At 37.6% G+C, this 22,354-nt stretch overlaps 1 protein-coding gene across 9 annotated transcripts in view; it reads right to left on the minus strand.

Annotated features, from left to right (window-relative positions):
* Window positions 1–12,725: 12,725 nt before the first annotated feature.
* The window catches only part of Klf12 (KLF transcription factor 12), a 390,323-nt gene continuing 380,694 nt past the window's right edge, over window positions 12,726–22,354 (minus strand). For all 9 annotated transcript variants that reach the window (XM_063246840.1, XM_063246843.1, XM_063246844.1 and 6 more), the window contains one exon: window positions 12,726–22,153. In XM_063246840.1, the coding sequence (XP_063102910.1) occupies window positions 21,972–22,153 (182 nt within the window). In that variant the 3' untranslated portion in view covers window positions 12,726–21,971. The remainder of the gene's footprint in view (window positions 22,154–22,354) is intronic.

The following is a 22,354-nucleotide window of genomic DNA, read 5'->3' on the forward strand; positions in this document are numbered from 1 at the left end:
CGTAATTTCATGTTGGAATTACTCAGAAAGCTTTAAAAATTGCTGATGTTTTCAGCCCATCTGCAGAGAATTCTGAATGATAGCTATGGAGCGTAACTTAAGACACTGAAGTGTTTGTCAAAGCTCCCTAGGGTTATTCTAATTTTCTGTGCACTTGAGACCACTGATCCATACTCTAACCATTGCTGTTTCTCCAAACCAAAATCTTTTACTTTTTCTTTTTCTATTCTGTTCATTTGTTTTTTCCTTCTCATCTTTCCTGTCATGACACATTTATATTTCCCTTTTATAATTTTGTACAGGTGTCGCTTCTAGCAGAAGGTTTCTCCATTGGCCAAGACTGAACTAAGTATCACATAGTCTCACACACACCACCACCACCACCACCACCACCATGTATTTATATGCCATACGGAGCAGTTCTTGTACTGGTCTCCACTTTGGCTTTTTCCTGACCTGCTTCCTCACATGGTTATAGTCTTTTTGAGTGTGGAAAGTCATTCACTCACATTTCTTCATTCTTTGGGTCTAATCAAGACCTGGCTTTTAAAAACTGAAAGCTCAACATGAATTTGTTAGATGAACACATTATGGCAGAGTTTGTGTCTTCTAATTCCTTGCTGAATGTTCCAGTGCCTGATAGATATTGATAGTTCCTCAAGTGTTCTTCAGAGGGATTCCTTTCACTTTAAACCTTCAGAATATAGTGAGAAAGGGGCTGGGGATTTAGCTCAGCGGCATAAGTGCCTTGCAAGCAGGCAGCCGTGAGTTCAATCCCTGGTACCGATAAAAACAACAACAACAACAAAAAAAAAAAAAAAGTGAGAAAATGCAATAGGCATAGGAAAACTAGGGGAAATCAAACTAGGAGAGTTAACCCACTGCTTTACTGCTGAATAAAAACAACATATTGTGTTAACTGAGCCATTTGTAACTGGGGCCAGGATGTGGATTCTGACTAAGAGTGGATTATCATAATGACTGTATACAGCATCAATGTGATTAAGACGCTGGTTTGGGGATAGACAGGTTGGCTTTGGCACTTACTCATCATGTTTTTCTGACTTCTTTAAATCTTAGGGTCTTTACCTCTAACACCAGTATAGCAATGTTTGCCCCACAGGAGTAGGTAAGGATTAAATGAAACCGTATTTATTAAGCACATTTATCAGGGCACATGGTATAATGAATAAAAGCTCCTCAAGTATTCCTAAATTTCACTTAGACTGTGGTTGTAGTTTGCCTGTATCTTTGCTAATGAAATTCTGTTAAAAATATAAGTGGATTCAGGTGTGGTGGCACATGCCTCTAATCCTAGCACTCTGGAGGCTGAGACTGAGAATTGCATGTTTGAGCCCAGCCTGAGCAACCTAGCAACTTAATGAGACCCTGTCTCAAAATAAAAACAAAAAGGGGCTAGGGGTGCTACTCAGTGCAAAAACCTTGGATTCAATCCAACTCTTAGTAGAACGTACTGCTCACATTTTTTCACATAATACATATTTATTTATATGCACATAAGGCATAGCACACTCAGACCCTTTCCATTCTACACTTAATGCCTCATTATCCAAGCGCAAAAACAGAAACTGTCTCCACACCTACGTCTTTTCTATGCCCACACAATCCTCTGCTCTTGGAGGTATCAGTTTCATTTCTTTCTTCAGAACAATAGCTCCTTCATAGAGCCATGAAAAACCCCAAAGATAATCAGAAGGAATAGAAGGGCAGCAGGGCTAATCGGTGGATAACTGACCCACAAGGAACAAATTGCCAGTCCTAGTTGGAAGTCCACACGCAAGAGGAATCACATAATTCTCCTTGAGCTAAAATTGGGCCCATGGCTATAAAATACAGAGTTTTGTGTGCTGTATGCTGAACCTGACCACATTAAGACCAGGAATGTTTGTTTATGGGCGTCAATAAAGTGAAAGTATAAGCTGTATGAGCAGAATTGGGCTGACCAAGGACAGCTAATTCCTGCAAATACCTTGTTACTCACTGAATGTAAATGATCTACTTCTGCATTTTACCATATTTACTCAGCAATATTTTGTGGTGGCTGCTTCCAGGTTTATGTGTATTTTTAATCTGGGAAAGTCCAAGGTTTATTCACTCATGTTGAAAAAAAAAAGGTCTTTGGTAAAGATCAGGAACAAGTCTACAACGAGAGAGATGATAAATTTGACCAAACATGTACTAAGTTATTTCAATAGTTTCTTTAGAAATCTATTATCTTGAAATAAGAAATAGTTTCTCATATTGTAAATAAAAGATGAGATATTTCAAGAAGGGGAAAAGCAACAGCAATAAGAACCCAACTCTCTCTAGGCTTTCACTGGAGTCACAGAAGGTACTTTGGTGTTGAAGTGAGAGAGAAATAAACAGACTCTATATGGTAGTATTTACCATGCTTTCTTCATATTTTACAGATAAAGAATTGAGGTATCAAGGAGCTGGGTCTACTTGCTCGTAACAAACACAATTAGCAAGCTATAGGATTGGTCCCAACACCTCGATTTGTTATTAGCCTAGTGGAACCCTGAACTTCCTTATATAATGTGAATATTTTTTACTGCTTCTTCAAAAGAATTTTGTGCATATATTCTTTATTTATTGTGCAACTCAACACTGGTAGCTGACAAGTTCATTAGCACAATGAAGCTCCTGTGGCTGAAACAGGAATTTGAATTCAAGGGCCATTTTGAGGTCAGCAGATTTCTGACAAATTTGTTTAATTTTGTGAACATGAGTTTCCTTTTCTGTAAAATGGGATAAAGACCTTTACTTTCAGTGGCGCTGTACGCAGGACATAACCATCTCCCTTCTGAGTATTACATGGAATAGGCCATCTAATCATTTCGTATGTGTAAACACCCATGCATGTTTGGAAAAAATTCTTTCTCGTCAACTGTGTATTCCTTGTTGAACATTATGCTCTTTACTTCATAGGCAGAATTTGCCAAAGAAAAGCCACAAATTAGGAAGAGACCCCCCCCCCCAAACTCGCCTTTATGTATCTTTGCAAACGTTGCTCTCTATTCTTTGCCCTTGTGTAACTCCCAGCCATGCGGCCAACCACAGCCAGGGCCACAAAAGAATGTAGCAACGGAAGGTTAGTATTTTGTACTTTCTTTTTTCTCTCTCTTAATTCAAATCTGCTCTTCAAAATATGTTTACAGACACATTAATACTAAAGTGTGATACTTGCTCCTCAAGGCTTATTTGGTGAATGATAAGAAGCCTGATACAAATACATGAAGTCTAATGTGTAATTTCAAACACTGTGTGAACAAACAGGAAATTAAGTTATGGGGAGGCAGGCTCGCTCAAATTTTAGGTGACCATTAAATACAGCAATTATCAATCTGTGTAGGTTTAAGCTTAGATACCATCTTATACGTAAGCAGGTGTGATGTGTTTTATCCCCAAATCTTAAAGTCCACGTTTACAAGGAAAAATATCTCCTTTACTGTACTTTGCAAGAGCTTGAAGGACAAGCGCCTCAATGCCCCTGTAAGGCATGATAATAATCAAACGGTCTTTGCTTTAGATCTGAAGGAGAACCGGAGACTCTTGAAGACAGGAAGACAGGCAGAGGATAGAACCAGCATGCACCTCCTCCTTCCCTGGCGGTAAAGAAACAGGCTCTTTACCCAAGATCCTTTGCGGAGGAAACAGAGATTGAGGGTGAAACTGATTTCCCTGATCACTGCACTTGAAACACATTATCCATGTGCACCTCCAACACCGCAGGGAGATGGCATAGCCACTTGCAGTAGTAAATATGTCCCCTGGAGCGAGGAACTTGCATGCATCCTTTTACTAGTAAACTGAATAACCGATGTCTAAGACCAGTCCATATAGTCTTACAGAGAGTGTTCTTTCCTCTGTGTTAACATTTTTAAAAGATTTTAAACTTCCATAACAAAGCCCAAGGCTGCAGCTCTGTGTATTTTATATAAAGATTCTTTCTTAAATTCATTATCCTAGAAACACTCCCAGTTGCACCCTTCTACCTAGATTTTTGGCACGTGTGAAGAGAAGTCTGTGGCCAGTTTTGGAGGAAAGTCCCTTTCCCCACTATCGTGCCATTTATCACCATGACTGAGGTTTTTGTCAATCTTTTTCACGATTACCTCAAAAATATTGTTATTTGTGAACCAAAGCCAACAGACCAGTGGCATTTTCTGAAATCGAAGGCTGAGAAAGCCCTTAACAATAATGTGTTTTAAAGAAGCGGAAATATAATGGGGGAGCCCCACTCCTGCTGATAAGGAAGTGAAGGGATGCCAAACACCAGCCCGCACGGGGCTTTATGGAGTAGTTAACCTTGAGATTTACCTGTATGTAAAGATAAAACTGCAACTTCTGCCTAACAGATTTATAGAGCTCAACAAGTACTTTGGCTTCAGCATCCATGCTTTTATCTACTTTTAGACTTTATTATTGGTTTCTGTCCAGCGATAGTCTTTATATACACAAACTGTCATGAGATTAAACAGTAAAGTCAAAAGGTTTCCTTTGCCATCTTTGATGTCTTAAAGGTTTTAATAGAAGCTCACACCTTCCATCAGTTGGATCCACAGGAAATGCCACCCCTGGCCCTGTATGGATGACAAGCATTTTACAAGTCACAGTCCCCAGATAAGGGGCAAGAAAATGTCAAAGTAGTATCCTTTCAAAATTCTAGTGGAGAGTAAGTAGTTCATGTATGCACAGAGTCTAAACACGTAAGTTACTGTCAGTATATTGGTGAGTAAATGTGTCACAGTCACACATGAGAAAAAAGAGACCATTGTCTTGACTTCTGTGAATGAAGATAGCCACATCAATGTAAAGAGTGAAATTTAAAAATATAAAGGAAACAGCATTTTCTTTAGGTCCCTTGTGGGATGAGAGATTCTGATATTACAGAATGTCTCACAAAAGGCAGGAAATGATAATGTTAGAATAAAATACACTGATAATGGGAGAAAAATAAAACAATGGCCTGAGGAGGTGGCTTGTTCCCACTTGCTCTGGCTATGAGAAAGTATTGCGTGGGCTGTGCCTTTTTTCCCTGCAGTGTGTCCTGTCACAGGGGCTGAGAATCCACTTGTAAATGCCCCAACTTGAGAGAAAACATCTCTGATGAGAACACTAAGTTCCCCATTTACATTTCTACCTACTCAGCAAGAGTGACAGGCAACCTATTTTTTCCTTGAAGAAAAAATTTATTTTTCTTTATTTAATTGATACATTTTAGATATATTATTTTTTGATTAGAGTGAGTCATGTGTATCAGCTGACATTCTGAGTTTCACAATTTTTTATCATGTTTTTTAAATCCAACCATAGTCAAATAATCAAATGAAAGCCATTGTTAAATCCTTTATGGTCTCGGTTCAAGACTTTGCCATCTTTGATGTCTTAAAGGTTTTAATAGAAGCTCACACTTTTTCCATCAGTTAGATCCACAGGAAATGCCACCCTTGGCCCTGCAACTGCGTACTGTCTTTACGGATTTCTTCTGAGACACAAAAGTGTTGAAGTCTGACAAATGAAGAGACATATACATATTTGAATTGGCATAAGCCTTTGTGGGTTGAAATAGAAATCAGAAGATAATCTGATGCTAATCAAAGTGGTCACTGGCAAAGCTGAGCAGAAAATCTTGGATAAAATGGCACTTGTATTTTTAATTGCTTGAACTTTTCCTGGGAAGTTCTTTGTCATCTTGATAAGCATTGTAAACATTGATAAACATGTAAACATTGTCTCATGAATAGTGTATCTATGTATGCCCTCATTTATTTTATTTATTTGCAGTGTTGGGGATTGACCAGAACCTGCTAAGTACCTACTCTTATCACTGAGCCACACCCCTAGCCCTTTGAGTGTTATTATTATATATGCTCCTTAAAAAAATTATTTGTATGTGTGTGAATGCATTTAAGATATGGCTTAGTTTACATTTACTACCATGTTCAATTTTTAGGAATAAAAAAAAATCAGTAGATGGCCATTGCCTAAATAATAAAGTTCAAATTCCAGAATTTAGTCTTTAGATCTCTGTGATCTGGTTGAGAAATATGCTTTTGATTTTACTATTTCCTTTTTCCTTAGCAAAATGTTATCTCTAAACTGAATCATTTACATAGCTATCACTATTTCTGTGTGCTAATCTGGTACCAGGATCTATGGTCACAGGTAAATAAGGTACCGTCTCTGCTCGCCAGCAGCTCAAATTCACCAAGCAAACACACAGCAAAGGATGTTTGAGGTTAAGAGAACAGCATGGGTTACGAATGTATGGGGACAATTAAGTGTATTGAAACCAAATAAATACAAACCCAATTAAATAATGTCATCAGAAGTTCTGAAGAATTAGGTATAAAAGAAAAATTGAACTGGGAGATATGGGTACAGACCATTTTTGCTAAGTAGTGGCTTTCCTGTTGCATAAATGAGGTTCCTTAATTCCAAGCTTCTTATGTTTCCCATCAATGTTGGAAATAATATATCAATGTTTCAGAATGCAAACTGATTTTATGGCACTTCAGCCTTCTAAGAAAGTAACCCATAAAGGATACAAAATTTTAGAATTGTTTCCCTTTGATTCTAAGACCATTTATAATGAAATATAGAAGTATGTGAAAATCAAAATCAAAGTATTTGTGAATCAGGAATCTGTGAATATTTCACACTCTATATGCTTGTGATAACTAAGAGAACTTTGCAGGTGAGGAGCTAATCTTCTAACCCTAATGTAAAATACGTAATTTGAGAAATTCTTGGTGTAGATATGCAAGGAGTCTGAGGCTGGGAGATGGGAGGACTGGGGGCGGGGGAAGTAAAAATGATTAAGATGCAGTATGTACATGTACCAGTTCCCCACAGATTAATGTAATGATTGTGTGTCACAAACATATACTAATAAAACATTTTAAAATTGTGTTGAACTAAGCACATACAGTCAGAATAAATACAAGTGAAATTTGGGAAACCTCATAAAACTGGATGAATTGTATTAACATCGATATCCTAGTTGTGACATTGTAGTTTTACAAAACGTTATTAAGGAAAATTGGACAAAAGACACGTACAATCTGTCTCAATTATTTCTTAAAACTGCCTATGACTTTCCAATTATCTCAAAATAAAATTATTTAATGGAAAAATGCTAACAAAATTAATTAAATGTTTTAAAATTTTATGTTGAAATCTTTCAACTTTTTTAAAATCTTTCAACATTTACATATAAAATTGAAACAGAACTTTTAAAAAATCACTGTATTTAGTTTAATAGACTTATGAGAATATTTAATTATTAGAATTGCTTGTTGTTAATCCATTAAAGTTCTTAAAAGAGAACTCAGATGTCTAAAATTTACAAGTTCAGTTTTTAATGTTGAGGAGAATGTTATGAGGTCCTTACAAACTAATATTACACTTGCTAGATTTACAAAACTAAGAACACATAAATTGAGATATAAAGGTAAAAAAGAACTAAGCTTTGGATTTCTTACTTTAGTAAATGCATTTATTCTTTAAATAAAACAACTTCTGCAAAGTCTTTTTGGAATAAGGGCATAACAAAACCCAAACTCAAGGGAAAAGCAGGTACCTTTATAATAGAAATCAAATATAACATTATCATTATTGGGACAAACCACATTACATCTCTTCTGATATAACACACTAAGAAAAGCACATAACCTATCTAACATCTGTGCTTTAAAAATGTCTAATTTGAACCTGGTCATAAAGAAATAAATCTACTTGAGAGATACTTTCAAAGCAAATGTCCAAATTCTTCTAAACTGCTGTTATCATAAAAGACCAACAGTAAGCAAATAAGTCCTCTAAACCTAAAACAAGCAAAGTTGGAAAGAATAGATGAGAAAGAGCTGGTGATTGTGTGATCCCTATTGGGGTCTGGATTCTAAAACTACAAATCTATAAAGGACATTACTGAGACATTTTCAGAAGTCTGATGCGAGAATATCTTCATTCTTAGATTATGAAGTTTCAAGAGAGAACAGTAGAGACACAATTTTTTCTTATACAGTTAAAAACTGTGTATGTAATGTGTTATAAATCTAGCTGGATGGTTCATTGTTGTTATAAACTTTTAGTAAGTTTAAAATTCTTCAAAGTAAAAGTTAAAACAAAACAAACAAAAATCTCCAGCTCACTTTGAAACCCAATTTTGCTCTTTCATATGAGGTTCTTACATTTCAGCAGTTTCTGCACAAGAGAACTGATCTAGTCTAAAGGTTTCCTCATCAAGGACTGGCTCAGCATTATGCCTGTTTCCAAATCTAGACCAATAAAACTGGAAGAAAGCTTTGTTAAGCGGTTTCCTTTCTATTTTCATTTCTGGAAGACTTTCTAGGTGCATTACTTTTGCATGAATGTATCTATGTGTGAGGCCTGATAATTTTGGAAGCTTTTAGATGGTAAAAACAAGAACTTTTGGCTAAATCAGCCCTGAAACAATTCTGTTTCCTTTTTTTTTCCAGTTTTGGGGATCAGTCAACCACTTTACTTCGTGAGCAAAATGCATCATTGCATCTGACCCCTAAATTGAAGCTGCCTTCATATTCAAGTGCTGCACCCTTCACTAGGATAACCTTATAGCTCCATTCCAAACTGTAGCTGGCACCAGAATTTTCATGAAAGGTACAACCTTTGTTTGGCAACATATGTAGATTGGTCATGCAGAGATGAGAGTAAGACTTGCAGGTCAGGAGGATGGAAAGTAGCTTGAGTGACCACATAGAGGGATACACTGGTCAGGGTGTTCCAGAGAAACCAAAGCAATGGGCATGTATATATTTACGCACATAAAGATTTATTTTTAAAAACTGGCTTACATGGTTGTAAAAGCTTAAAAACTCTGAAGTCTGATGTCAGCTGGCAGGCTGAAGACTCAGGGAAACATTGCTGTTCAAGTCCAGTAGCAGTGGCTGGCAGGTTTCTTTTTGCTTAGGAGAGGTGAATCATGTTCTCTTCAGGCCTCCAATTTATTTGATGAAGACCACCCACATTATAGAGATTATAGAGAGCAATCTACTTCATTCACCTAATTAAATGCTAATCTCATCAAAAACCATTGCTTCCGTCCACGAAAAAGCATTTCAGAATAATGCTTAGCCAAATATACAGACATGGTGGCTCAGCCAGTCTGAGACAGACAACCATCAAAATGGAGAAACTGCCTAGTGTGAGCCATGAGCACACTTGATTTGCTTTAGAAGTTGGGCAGTGGATGAGGAGAGATGAAGTAGTGAACTCAATGCCTTCAAACTACTTTTGACATGGTGCTGTGCCATGCCATGCTGTTCTATTCCATTCCCATCCATCCCAGACTCTACACTTCAGATCTTGAAGTGAACTTGAAGCCTAGAACAAGGTGATTGGAAACTGAGATGATGCAAGCAGCTCTGCCTCTCTTGTCCTCATGGTTGTACTCTCAAAGTTCACAGAAATCTTCTGGAGGCTTTGATTTTTCATTGGCCATAGAATTAAAATCTAGATATCAATCATACAATGTGCATCTCAGGGATGAGAGGTCTGGTGGGTTATCTGTATTACAGAGCTACTCACCCTACCTTAAGCTTTCATAAGACTTTAACTAGTTTTGCTGCTGCCTATTCATTTATAGTTTAAACATATAGGAAGAGTATATTGACCTAATTACTCTAATAAGCTGTAACCTATTTTTGGTCAAGGATTTTTGCCTTTAAGTACACAATGTTTTATACCCTATACTAAATAGTATATTCTCTTCATAGAAAAGTAACTCAAATATGTACTTTATTTTATGCAAATAAAATTGCTATTAGTAACTACAATTATGAGTGGTTGAGCAGAATAGATTTCATGTACTTTCCTAACTATATCCTTATGTTTTAGGTATATCAAATATAACTTATATGCTCACTTAAAATAGTAAATATTGATACATATACAATATGTATATGTATTTGAACACCTTGGCTTACAAATACTTTTGTTTGCAAACAATTCCATTCACAAACAGAAGCATTTCAACAAAAACTTGCTTCATTTGTGAAGCCAATGATGAACACAGCCTTGGCCATCTTCCCCAAAATTGTGGAATGAGTTAAATTCATGAACTAAGGTACAACTGTAGAACAAAGGAGTCAACTCAAGTTCTCAAACGATGATTTGGATTCAAGCAGAACACATAACAAAGCAATGGCTCCAAATTTGCCATGAGAGATACAGTAGGTTTCATAGAATGAAGAATGATATTTACCCTCTGTGAACACATCCCCTCTACAGCCTGGTCTACGGTCAAGCATCAGATGGCAAAGGAGTCTAAGGCAATGGTAAGGCCAGCCTTGAGATGCTGAACTGATCTAGGACAGATGGAAAGTTCTGATGGGCCTGGACATCACAGCAGCTCGTGGCACAGACTTTTAGTGTCATGCAATGCTCTTCAAGATAACAGACTGTAATACCCACAGAAACTGCAACAACTGGAGGACGTGATGGCTGTACACTTATTCAAACAATTCTTGGGCTTTCTTGCTTTTAGTATGCTTACCTAAGTCTGATGTTGCTGATATCATCATGGCCTTATAAAAGTGGATCTCTCTCTTATGCACACAAATGCAGATTTAACACCATGAAAATACTAAAGAAGAGCAATCATGTAGAAGTTATTTCTGTATAAGGAAAATGTAACTATTCCTGAAATCCACATCCCTCAAGTGTAGGCTGTGCTGTTTGTGTTCATTGGTGACGGGAAGTGATGTAAATTATACTTACTACACTACTGGGAGAAATATATTAGATCCAGACAGCACATGGACAAAGCACAAGGACCACACTGTGTCGCCAGCAACCATGTGACTTTTGTGGGAAGACAATGCAGTATATACTGTGAAAACCCACACTGGCCATTTGGGGGCTAAGACAATTTTTTTTTAGAGAATATAATTTTGTTCTAGCGCTACATTTTCTTTTTAAAATAAAGCCCCAAGATATTTTAATCTTAAGCATATTCTATACTTATGGCTTTAACTGTTTCATGCTGTTGGTTCCGCATCATTAAATTGGAGAGAACAACAGAGTGAAACTAGCTGTGTTTAGGTTGGAGAGCACAGCTGGGACACAAACACTCTGAGGAAAGGCAAGGCTAAGGACATGAGCGAGTTATCTAGCTCCAGTATAATTCCAGCTACCACTGAAGCATCCAGGGATCACCTGCTAGAAGAAATATCAACAGATAAATTACCTGGAGAGAATGACAGCCTCATGGGATTTGTTCCTTGAGAGCTGTCTAATTGGCCTATTCGCTGACAAAGCCTCCTGGAGTGAATGGAAATGCAGATCAGGAGAAAACAAAGCTGGAGAGCTGGTTTGGCTGCTTGTGTGGCTTGAAGGGAACTTTCAGAAAATGGGGACAAACATGTAAAAACCTAATGTTCTTTGTCGTTTCATTACAAAGCCCTACCCAGAATGTCGTACCTGAGTGGGTTAGATCCAGCCCTCAGTATGTTACCAGACTTCACCAGAGTGGGAGAAGAAACAGCCCCTGGCTTAACTGAGTATTTCTATGACAGATCACAACTAAAAGCTTTACGATGATGCAGTGAAACTAGACTTCACGGTTTACTGCTTCAATTTTAAAGAAGTATCTAATCTTTTAGTGAGTAATTTCTTTTATAAGGCTGGTGATGTAATCACCCGCAGAGTCCCTAGGAGGCTTTCCCCTGAGAGGAAATGATCCTAAAACCCATCCACAGCGTCCACCCAGAACTGGGTATGGGAAGCCAAAGCGGCAGCCCTCAAGCTTCCTGATGGGAGCGGCAGGCTTCCCATGCGAGGGCAGCTCACAGGCTCTGCCCAGTTTGTTTAAATGCAGCAGAACAACATTGAGAAACTCAAGTGTTATTTTGGAAAGGGCTTTGAGTCAGTAGTAAAGTGGGCCAAAAATCTATTTCGGTCTTCTTTTTTTTTCTAAGTGTGCATGAAGGATAGATAGTATTTTGCTGTTTTTGTATTTATTTGTACATACATAATCAAAGATACCTGTTGAACACTTTTATGACAGTGTTATTCATTCCTCTGCTTTCCATCCTCTCCATTCCTTGGACACATACCCTTTTGGTGGCTAAGGACACTAGCCCTGGAGCCAGACTGCCTGGGAAAGTTGCCTGAAGTCAAAAGCCTCCCTTTTTCATCTGTAAAATCAGGACATGGACAGAATGTAACTCATAATTTTAGTAATGAATAAAGGGAACAAATACAATGCTGAGGACATTGCCTAGCTGTATTTACTATCATTCTTTTTGTAGAATAGACTTTTCTAGATCGTCACCTGGGACATAATATAGTAAAAAACAGACTTTTTCAAGAGCTTATTTTAGCAACTGTCTAAAAAGATATTTTACTTATTAATGATCTTGTTTTAAAAAGTGTCTATAACCCACTCACAAAACTCACAAAAAATCAGCCTTAATTTTGCTGTGCAGATTTTACACTTAAACAATACACAAAGTCTGAAGAAATCACAATTCATGAGGATTTCATTCTGGACTCTAAAAGGCATATTTGTAATATCAATTTCATATTTCTTTACTACTTTTTAGTACTGAAATTTTAAGTGAAAAAAGGCTCAGATGCTGGTTGTTAAAAAAAACTTCACTTTTTAGTGTGGATTCTATCTTGTTCTGTTTCAAATCACTATACACAAGTAGTAAAACTTTTCATAAAAAGGTTTAATTAGAATCGTTAATAACTATGATTTCCAAAGTGTTTGAGTCAGCCTTAGTAATAATTAGGGAGTTTTGTTCCATACAAAATGCTTTATTTAACCTTCATGCCTTCATTCAGATAATTATACAAATGCATACAGTTAAAGGTTTAAACTCTATTTCGGTTCACAGCTCAATTCATAGGAAAGTTGAATACAGAAAAGCAATGCACCAACAGAATATGTCTGAGACACCATTAAAAACGATAACACTTGTTCATTTAAATCTCTGAGAATAGACTGGAATAATCATCCTCTGAGAGAATCTCATTAGGAGGGTCTCCCTTTACATTATCATAGGGCAAAAAAGAAAAAAAATCACCATTTTACAGTAAAAGGAAAAAAGCTCTGAATATATTTACAATACATACACTATACATAAATACAAGAACAACACTTACATAATATTAATAAACTTATAACAGGGGTTGCCTAAACACTACAGAGTATATAAATGCAGAGGAAACTATTAGGAAATTAGAACTTTAGATAAGCTGGAGAAATAAATTCATTTGCAATTAAAACTCTGAACAGAAAACCAAATGAAGATTTAAGAATTCAACACATTTGCTTGCCATCATCATTGGGGGACTTTACCCTTTAATGTGTAGGGTCTCCTCTGGGCACCTAGCTCTCTGGGTTCAGAGCCCCGTGAGTCTTTCGTAAGTTACATCCCTAAAGTAAATCAGACGCAGCCGTTTATTCAGTTTGCTGTTCAGAGGCTGTGAGCCTAGAATAATTGCTTTGTAAACTAAAAACCATTTTTGTATTTTTACACAGAAAGGTCTTGTGATCCAATCACCATGTGTAATGAGCTAAGTGTCAAGGAAAACAAAAGAGATGCCTGCTTGATTTGGCCAAAAAACACATTTTTCTTTATTCACGTGTATTTTTTCAAATATGACTGAGAGATTTATTCAAAAGAATATGACATTTGAATTGACCCCCACACACCGAGAGCAAAGTCTAGACTACTACTAATTACAACTAAGTCAGTTTAAGTGGCAGGTGGATATCTTAAAGGTGGTCTGTTCTCATTATTTCACGACACAGAAAGTTCTGAGTACATTCTTCTATGGACAAACATGAATTTGCTGGTTTCTCTTTTTAAAAAATGACCATGATACACATAATTGCATTATGAGGCAGGATGACATAATACATAAGACGATGTTTTCAAGCTGGCTTTGTTAAGTAGTTATCTCACATCCACAGAGTTGGTTTGTTACGTGATGCAATGTGTCCCACATAGACATGAACAAAACAATACAGCTGGCATCCCATGGGGGCAGAGGGACAGTGGTTTCTAAAAATGAATCTTTAAACACAACAAATCGTGGACAGACAAGTTGATAGGAAAGAGCCTTGTACATAGGCACCAGTGCCCCAGTTCAACAATACCCATCAAACGTAGTAAGGTTTGAGGAACAAAATATAATTCTATGGTATGGATGTAATCATAAATTCTGCCATGGGAAAACTTGAAAAGAGTGGAGCAAAAGCATTTTCTATAATGTTTTTATGTTCTATCTTTAGAGCATGAAATTAGCAGAAAGGGAAGATATTACTATGTCCTTAAAATGTTTAGTTTTTGATTACTTGGACATTTTTTACTATTAGATTTGGACTCAAATTCTATCCTTCCATATTCACCCTCATTTCTCAATAAAAATGAATCTCTGTGAAAGTCTTGGTTAGCCTGGTTTGGAAAAAGGTAATTCACCGGTCACTGGTTTGTTCTTTGCACAAAGGGCAAATTCTGTGGTCTAAAACACTTCAAATTTCTAGAGATGAAATCCAGAAAGAAGTACGGATGTGATTATTTCCGCTATTCATCTCTTTTCAACTCAAAGTGGTGCTTTTGTCATTGAGAAATTATTGCTGGTGAAACCCAATTAGCTGAGAAGAGCCCCCATCTGCAAAGAACACTTGCTTTCAGCGTGGAAGAGAATTTGTTTATATAAGTTTTATCTCTTCCCTCGGCCAAGTAACAAGGAGAAAGATCATAATTCAGAGGATTCATTTTCAGGAAAAGAAACACTATGAGAAATGACATTCTCTTAATGTTTTCAAAGTCCATTAGTACTTCCATGAATCAATACTGTCAGAGACCTTGTTCTACATGGAAGGGAAAGGATTTCATTTCTCTGATGTTAGACAGCTTCTCACATAAAACTCAATTAAACTAGCAATACTATAAACGAATTATTTATAAGATTATTTAAAGCATTTCAAGACAGTGCTGTTAAGTGAGAAATCTGAACATGAATTATCTATTGAGTATCAGCTGAATGTTTGTGATTGCCATTCCACTAACACCTAGAAAGGAGTTCTGAATTAATAACCAGCTCCATGGAGGTAGATTCTGACTGGACTACATGTGTAAAACCAACACAGGCAAAAATGCTAGTAAATTGGAAAAAATTTTGATGATTCTTAAGCTCCAGGCCAAACATTTGGGAGGAAAGTGACACGTTCAGGGAGACACTCAAGTTGTTTCTTGTTGTTATGACAATCCTTCATATGTGAATTTCTAGGCAAGGCCTGCCTGATTTCAAATATTCTACACCATTGTCAAATCATGTGTTCTTATCCTTTCCTGCTTGGAAAACAACTACTCTTTCAGAGTGCCCATAATAAAACTTAAGAGCCTGGAGAGGTGTTTCTAGGGATACACATCCTGTAGGGGACATTTGAAAGGACAAGTCTTCAGAGTTTCAGACAAGTGGTTTCATATCCCCACTCAGGTATTTCCTTCCTCTGTGCCCATGGACATCATCTTTGTACCTCAGATTCCCATCCACAACATGTAGAGTTGTTGTAAAAATCAGAAGTTATGCACCTAAAAACGTCTAGCACTGTGCCTGGCATGTCATGTTTAATAAAAAAAAAAAACAGCTATAATTTTTATTGTTGGAAGTTTTGGTCTCCCAAGGATTTTAGTGTATTCAGACCACATGCAGACAGCAGCTCAGTCAGAAGACTTCACTCCAGGGAGAGCAAGGAACACACCAGCTTCTTGTGATGCGCGACTGGCTATTTCAATCCCCTGCCCTGGTGTCCTTCCTTCTCCTTTCTTCCCCTCTACAATGTGGAGGAGAAAAGAGTGGATGGTTTTCTAGGCTTGTGGTCTGGGCCTGGAGAATGCTATCTATCGTGGTAGTCTACACCACCTAAAGCCTGAGGACTTAATGACAGTCATAATTTTAAAATTACTCTGACCAAATGTTTGGCTTGGAAAGTGTATAATTTTGCTGATAGCCTCAACAGCTTGTTTGGGTGAATTTGTGCTCTGAGATGGCATGGTTGGAGAATTTCCAGGGTTCATGTCTATTCACAGAGTCTGATTCTTGTATATTTCTACCCATGACTTCACTCCTAGCAGTAAACTAAATTTAGGAAAATCATGAACTTCTGAATGTAAATCAGGTAATTCTCCAGACTAATGGGAAAACTAGTCAGAGACTAGATTTACCAAGTATCAGTAGTACTTTGGCAGACTTTTTGGGGATGTGATTTTTATAAATATTTATCCCAAAGTGGTTCTTAGATGACAACAGGAAGTACTTGGGAAAAAAGAAGAAAGAAACTAAATATAAATTTGTGCATTGGATAAGTAAGCAGAAAATGTCCCTCAGTGTTTTGCTCTAAATAAACAGGTATTTTTAACTGAGCAAAACTTTTTGAGCCATGCATGCTATTTCACAATTTGGGGCAAATCACAATCACGTTTTTATTTGCAAATTTTAACTGCCACATGGCTGGTGCATGAAGATAACCACAATATTCACATTTGTATTCTTACATTCTGCAAGAAAAATCAAATTAGGAAATGTTACTTGCAAATAAGATTAGTTATACCTAACAGACAAATGCTTTATCCCCACTGTGGATATAGGAATGGATTTAATTTACTATGTGCATACATTTATTCTGTGTGTATGTGTTTTCAAAATGTACAGGAAAACCCGAGTTTGATGAAGAATTATTGCTCTGTAAAAGTATAGGAATATCTCATTGGTCATATTTATTGACAGGCACTTTCAGTATTTAATTCATTTCTGAAAATGGGCATTAGCTTATTCCTGTTGCCAGTATAAATTCATTTAACATGTGGCCATATCCACAGCACTTAATTTTGTCAACATGAAGCGATACCTAAAAGCGATCTCTCTGGAATTAAACAAGGATAACACCTGCACAGTTTTGTGATGAAGAACCACTTAGTTGAGGAGGAAGATGACAGGCTGCTGAAAGCTCGTAGCACAAGTAAAATCCTGTATAACTATTTCCCCTTGTTCAGGAAAAGACATTATGAGTTTGGAATTAGTTGTCTGTAGCAAGTTTTAAAATGACTTCACTGGGTTTTAAACCATCTTGGCTAAACCATGACAAGTGGTCATTCCATTTTGACAGAGCACAAAGAACATACTCTGAGACAGTGGGACAAAAGTCCATGGCAATATCACTAATTGTGTGGAAGCTATTCAAGGCATATCTGAACAAGTTTCTTATTCTTATTGTGATGAAAACTAGAAGCTCTTTTCCCCAACATACTTCATCAAACTATTTACAACTTCTGTAAAACTTGCGTGTTTGAAAATACTTTATCCATTATCACATTACGAATACAGTAAAATATCTTCACTCTATTTTTTAAAGATGCAGTATCCTTCTATTTCATCTTCTTATGAAAATCTGAGTTTCTATAGTAATTGCTCAGTATTTAGCATAGTCAAAATACCAATGGACATGAGTTGCTAAACAATATTACTCTATAATGAAACTGTGAAAATATAGCATTTTTAATTTTTATGTACATTTCTTAACTATAAAATGCAGGCAAGTCATACATAGTCTTATAAGCTGATTTCCTAGCAAGGTAAGAACTTTACATTTCTAGATAGCTTGGATTATTACAAATTCTTTTACAAAAGTTCTTTGTTGGTATTTACTAGCCCACCAGCTGCTGCATGTACATGTGTGCACATGTGTGCATATTTTGGGGCTGTGTGTCCAGGTAAGTGGAAGGCAGTGTGGGGACAAGTAGAAACGTACCATGGAAGACAGGACTCACCAACCGCTTTCTAAACTAAACCAAGTCAAACTGAAAAGGCTTTGTTAAAAGGTATGTATTACTTCAGAAAAACTAGAGGAAGACAGTTGCTCAGTGATATAACAGAACACATTTATCTAATAATTTGTAGGTATTAGTAAAGAATGAAATCTGAGAGTAGATCATGAACTATGGATATTAAGGCTTATTAATGATGTATTAAAATTATCTCACATTAGGTCCCTTCTATGCAGGCGAGAGCATGGATGCTGGTCTGTTAATACTGCTTCAGTTCTGTTAGTGCTCACTGTAAATGTTAAGACAGTCGTGTATCAACATCATGGCTACATTTCTAAGCAGTCATAACAACATAAGAAAAGCATGTGAATACATTTGAAGGCCTCACCTCACCAGATTTATTTAATTTCAGCTTTGGTAAGTAAAGTACAGATTAAGGAATACTGCATCTTTATCCATATACATGTTATCATTCTAATGAACTGACTTCAAAGTGCAGAATTCTATTTACTTTGAAACATAAATGGCAATTTGAAGTTAAAATGAATTATATAAAAGTGAACACAATCTTTGCACAAGCTTTTCCAAATTTCAAGCATATCATCCTAAAACTGGCATCTGTAAACACTGTGGCATTTTGTGAGTTTATCCCCTGACAATCTACCTTCCTATTTCTCACTTAAATTTTAAAGTGAATAAAAAGTGCTCATTCACAAAAAAAAAAAAAAAAAAAAAAAAAAAAAAAAAAAAAAATGGGGGTTATGTTACTGGTATTTAACTGTTTCTGGAAAAAAAAATCCTATGTGTTTTATAAAGGCAGTAGTATACTCTTTATGGTAAAGTCATTTAGGAATCTCAGTCTCAGTGCCTTAATAGAACTTAAGACAAGTTACCAAATGGAGTACACAGTCAGCAAAATGAGGCAGGAGATGGATGGAGAAGTATGAATCTCTCTCCAAACAATTTAAGGTCAGACTATAAGGGGTTCTGTTAAAACTGTGAGCACGAGTCTCCTAACTTTTCAAGTGCCTTAACATCCTTGAATCAGTCTCTGCAAATGCAAAGAGAGAGTCAGCTCTCCTGCAGCTTAGGTGACTCTCAGATGAGTATGTGTATCAAAGTGCCCCACTGTGCACGCATCTCTTGCTGCAAATTGAAAACTAATGAATGCTTCTAGTTAGAGAAAACCTTAAAAGTACTTTAAGATTCTATCCCTTTCCTATAGTTCATCATGCACTGTGCTTTTCCAAAGAAGCTAGAAATGGCACATGATATGGATTGGAGATTTTTCTGTGCCTAAAGATACCCTTCTACTCCAAACTACTTTCCTTTACATGGGAAAATACTTTTAGGAAACTCACCAAAGTGAATTTTCTTTGTCTCAAAACAAGCCCCAAAAAGGTTTCAATTCCAGGGGTAGCTCAGAGACTCATTCACTTACTTGTGCTTGGATTCCTTCTAGAAGAACTGCTATGTCAAAAAGGGAAATGGTGCAACGGTGATAGGTTTGATCAGTTAACTTACAATCTCAGTCTGGTTTCCACTTTGGAAGGTGAAAAAGCTCACTTACCCAACTCTTTCTGAAGTTATTAGACAAGTGCAGCTCACTTAATTCTGTGCTAACTTTAAATCAAGCTGTCAGTCGGGAAGACTCCACTGCCTGTCAGTTCAACGAATTCTAAAAGCCTTGTCTACTTGCAATACTCTCAAGACGCCTCTCAATAGAGAAAAGGGTTGGCTCTTTAGAGAGCAGGTAGGACCAACTCACATCTACAGTTTACTTGATGATTCCCCTATTATTGCCAACAAGTTTGGCAAGCCTTGGGGATTCATAGTTGTATTTGTTCCTCTCTGTATTCTTCGCCATTAACCAGGAACCAATGTTAACATGCACCAGGAAACCTTTTTCTATCCTGAATAGTTATAGGCAATGAAAAATAGGAGTTGCATACAGTACAAATAAAATGTTCCAGTTGGTCAAAACAAAACAAAACACAACAACAAAAAACACTGGTTGGTGGTAGCAGATTATGTAGCTGAGGAAGCTATCAATAGAATTGCAGCCCTTTTCGGAGGGAAATTACCTGAATTTTTCAGACCTGGCAGAAAATATAGAGCACATATTTGTGAAGCGAGAATTTAATCTGAAATTCCTTTTCATACCATCCAACACTAATCATCCTCATTGCAATGTTCATGGTTCTTGCACCATCAGAATAAGACTATCCGTATTGGAAGATGATCTTTAAAAAGGATCATTCGGTCACTGGAAATGATTTCAGAATGTTCAAACATTTTAAAAATGGGCTAGGAATACTGTGAGGTTGATCTGTGAAATTCCCCAAATCAAGTGTTTGCAATTAAAATGTATGTGCAAAGGTCTTTGGTGGAGACCTTGTACATCTAACCTATAAAAAAGCTTAACAACAACAACAAACAACAACAACAAAAATCTTACCAAGCCCCTTAGCCACAGAAAGCTGGAAAAAACCCAGCTTTTAGTGGGGACAAAAAGTATGATAATTTTTCAGAAAGAATGCTTGTCGGTGATGCATTGCTTTGTTTACTGCAAAAGGCTCAAGATTTTAGAGGGTGGATGGGATTCTACTTCCCTCTCATCCTCATCCCAGGATGAATAGATTCAATATCCCTGCAGATGCCAATGAGGATCACTGGGTCCTAGCGCAGTTTAAAAAGTGAAACGTGTACAGGAGAACCTACCGGAGAGTCACTTATCCTTGGCTCTCCGAGGGAGGAAGCTAGCACCATGGCAGCCTTCTAGGGGGAGCGTTCCCTTCTCACCACCTCGGTTCCAAGGAGAAATGACCCATTCATCAAGAGTTAATTCTCAGCTGTCTCCTTTGCCTTTCCTGAAACCAAATAACTGTTTTCAAACAAGAAAAGGGGAGCATAATCTTTAATTGTGGTCTTCAACCAAGCAGGACAACAAACAGCAGAAAGATTACCTCAGTGCTGTAAATGTAACCAAGACATCTAAAATGCTGGGGTGTTTTTTACCATCCCTTTAGTAAGTATGAAAATTGGTAACGTGAGTCCTCAGTGAAGTTATTGTAGCAAAGTCCTTTTATTCATTATTGCTTTTCTCCTCAAGAGGCGCATTATTTCCATCTCTGCTTTGTCTGATTTTTCATGTGCACTGACTTTGCCTGGGTAGCCCCACCGCTTCCCTTGGTGCCAGCGTGTCTAAGGAAGTTTTTTTCCCCTGATTCCTTGTAATCAAACACTAGGGGTAGGAAGAAATGATGCCTAGGTGACAGAACACTGCAATTTGAAGTGGGGCAGGAGTTTTTTTTAGACAGGCTCTTCCTATTCAACTACTGAACATCTTGGTGCCAGTCCATGTCAGGGCAGAGACCAGAACTAGACTTCAACTGAAATGTCGCTGCCCCTCTGCTTGAACAGATGAACAAAACGGAATTGAAACAAAACGAAAACAATCAATGACAAACAAATGAAGGATTCAATGTTGGTTTTCTTCAGGGCATGGAAGATGACAAATTGCAAGTGGTATCTAGTTGCTGCCATCACTACTGCAAAGGGCTGCTCGAGTGTGCCTTTATTTTCAGGAAATGGAACCTCTCCAACAACTTCTTCCTTTTTACGTTCAAGCTGCTTGCTGGTAACAGACTGGATGTGTGTTCTGTGTTCTAGCTTACTTAGGTAGGAACTCAAAAATTTTTTTAGAGGGGTTAAGAGTAGGGTGTGATGAGAGTTATCCAAACTTAAAAGGTCTTGCTCTAGTCATCAATTTGTGGTAGATGATCTTTAAGGTACTGATAACAAATCGTCTGACAGCTCAGAAAATGTATAGGCTACAAACATCTTTAAATGGCAGAGGACACAGCATGGAAAACAATGCCTGTCTCTTCAGCATTTGCATCGCTGAACTCCCAGGCCAGCGTGAGGACATCTCTCGAGCAGTCAGGACGGGGGTTACCTTCAGATCGAGAGGAGAAGCGTTCCTTCTTGTTCCTGCTCTGGTTTCAGACATCGTGGGATGGTGATGCCCTTTGTGTTAACACTGTGAAGGGGATTCAGCCCTGCTGAATTAGGTGCCACGAAGAGATCCAGCTCTTACCCTAGCTGGACAGGCAGCCCTCCTCACACCAGCATATGCCTCCGGCGGTGCAATGCCAAGTGGTCTGACCGGGAAAAGCTGCGATCACAGTCCGCACACTTGAATGGCTTCACTCCCGTGTGTTTGCGGTAATGCCTCGTCAGTTCATCCGAGCGGGCGAACTTCCAGGTGCAGCCTTCCCAGGTGCACTTGTAGGGCTTCTCCCCTGGAAGACACAAAGGCACACACTTTGGTGCTCCATCACCTTCTCAGGACAAGCCGGCCAGCCCTGTGCACGGGGAAGACTGCTGTTTTCAATGGGTTTTCCATTTGGTAAACCTTGGCTAGGAAATCTCACTGTCCCTACAAGAGTATTTGAGATCAGACAGCTCAGGGTTTCAAACTCATCTTTCCTGCTACAATGTCA

Source organism: Cavia porcellus, unplaced genomic scaffold (genome assembly GCF_034190915.1).
Source record: "Cavia porcellus strain 051 isolate PalLab524CR breed Dunkin Hartley unplaced genomic scaffold, mCavPor4.1 scaffold_4, whole genome shotgun sequence".
In the NCBI taxonomy this organism is placed as follows: Eukaryota; Metazoa; Chordata; class Mammalia; order Rodentia; family Caviidae; genus Cavia; species Cavia porcellus.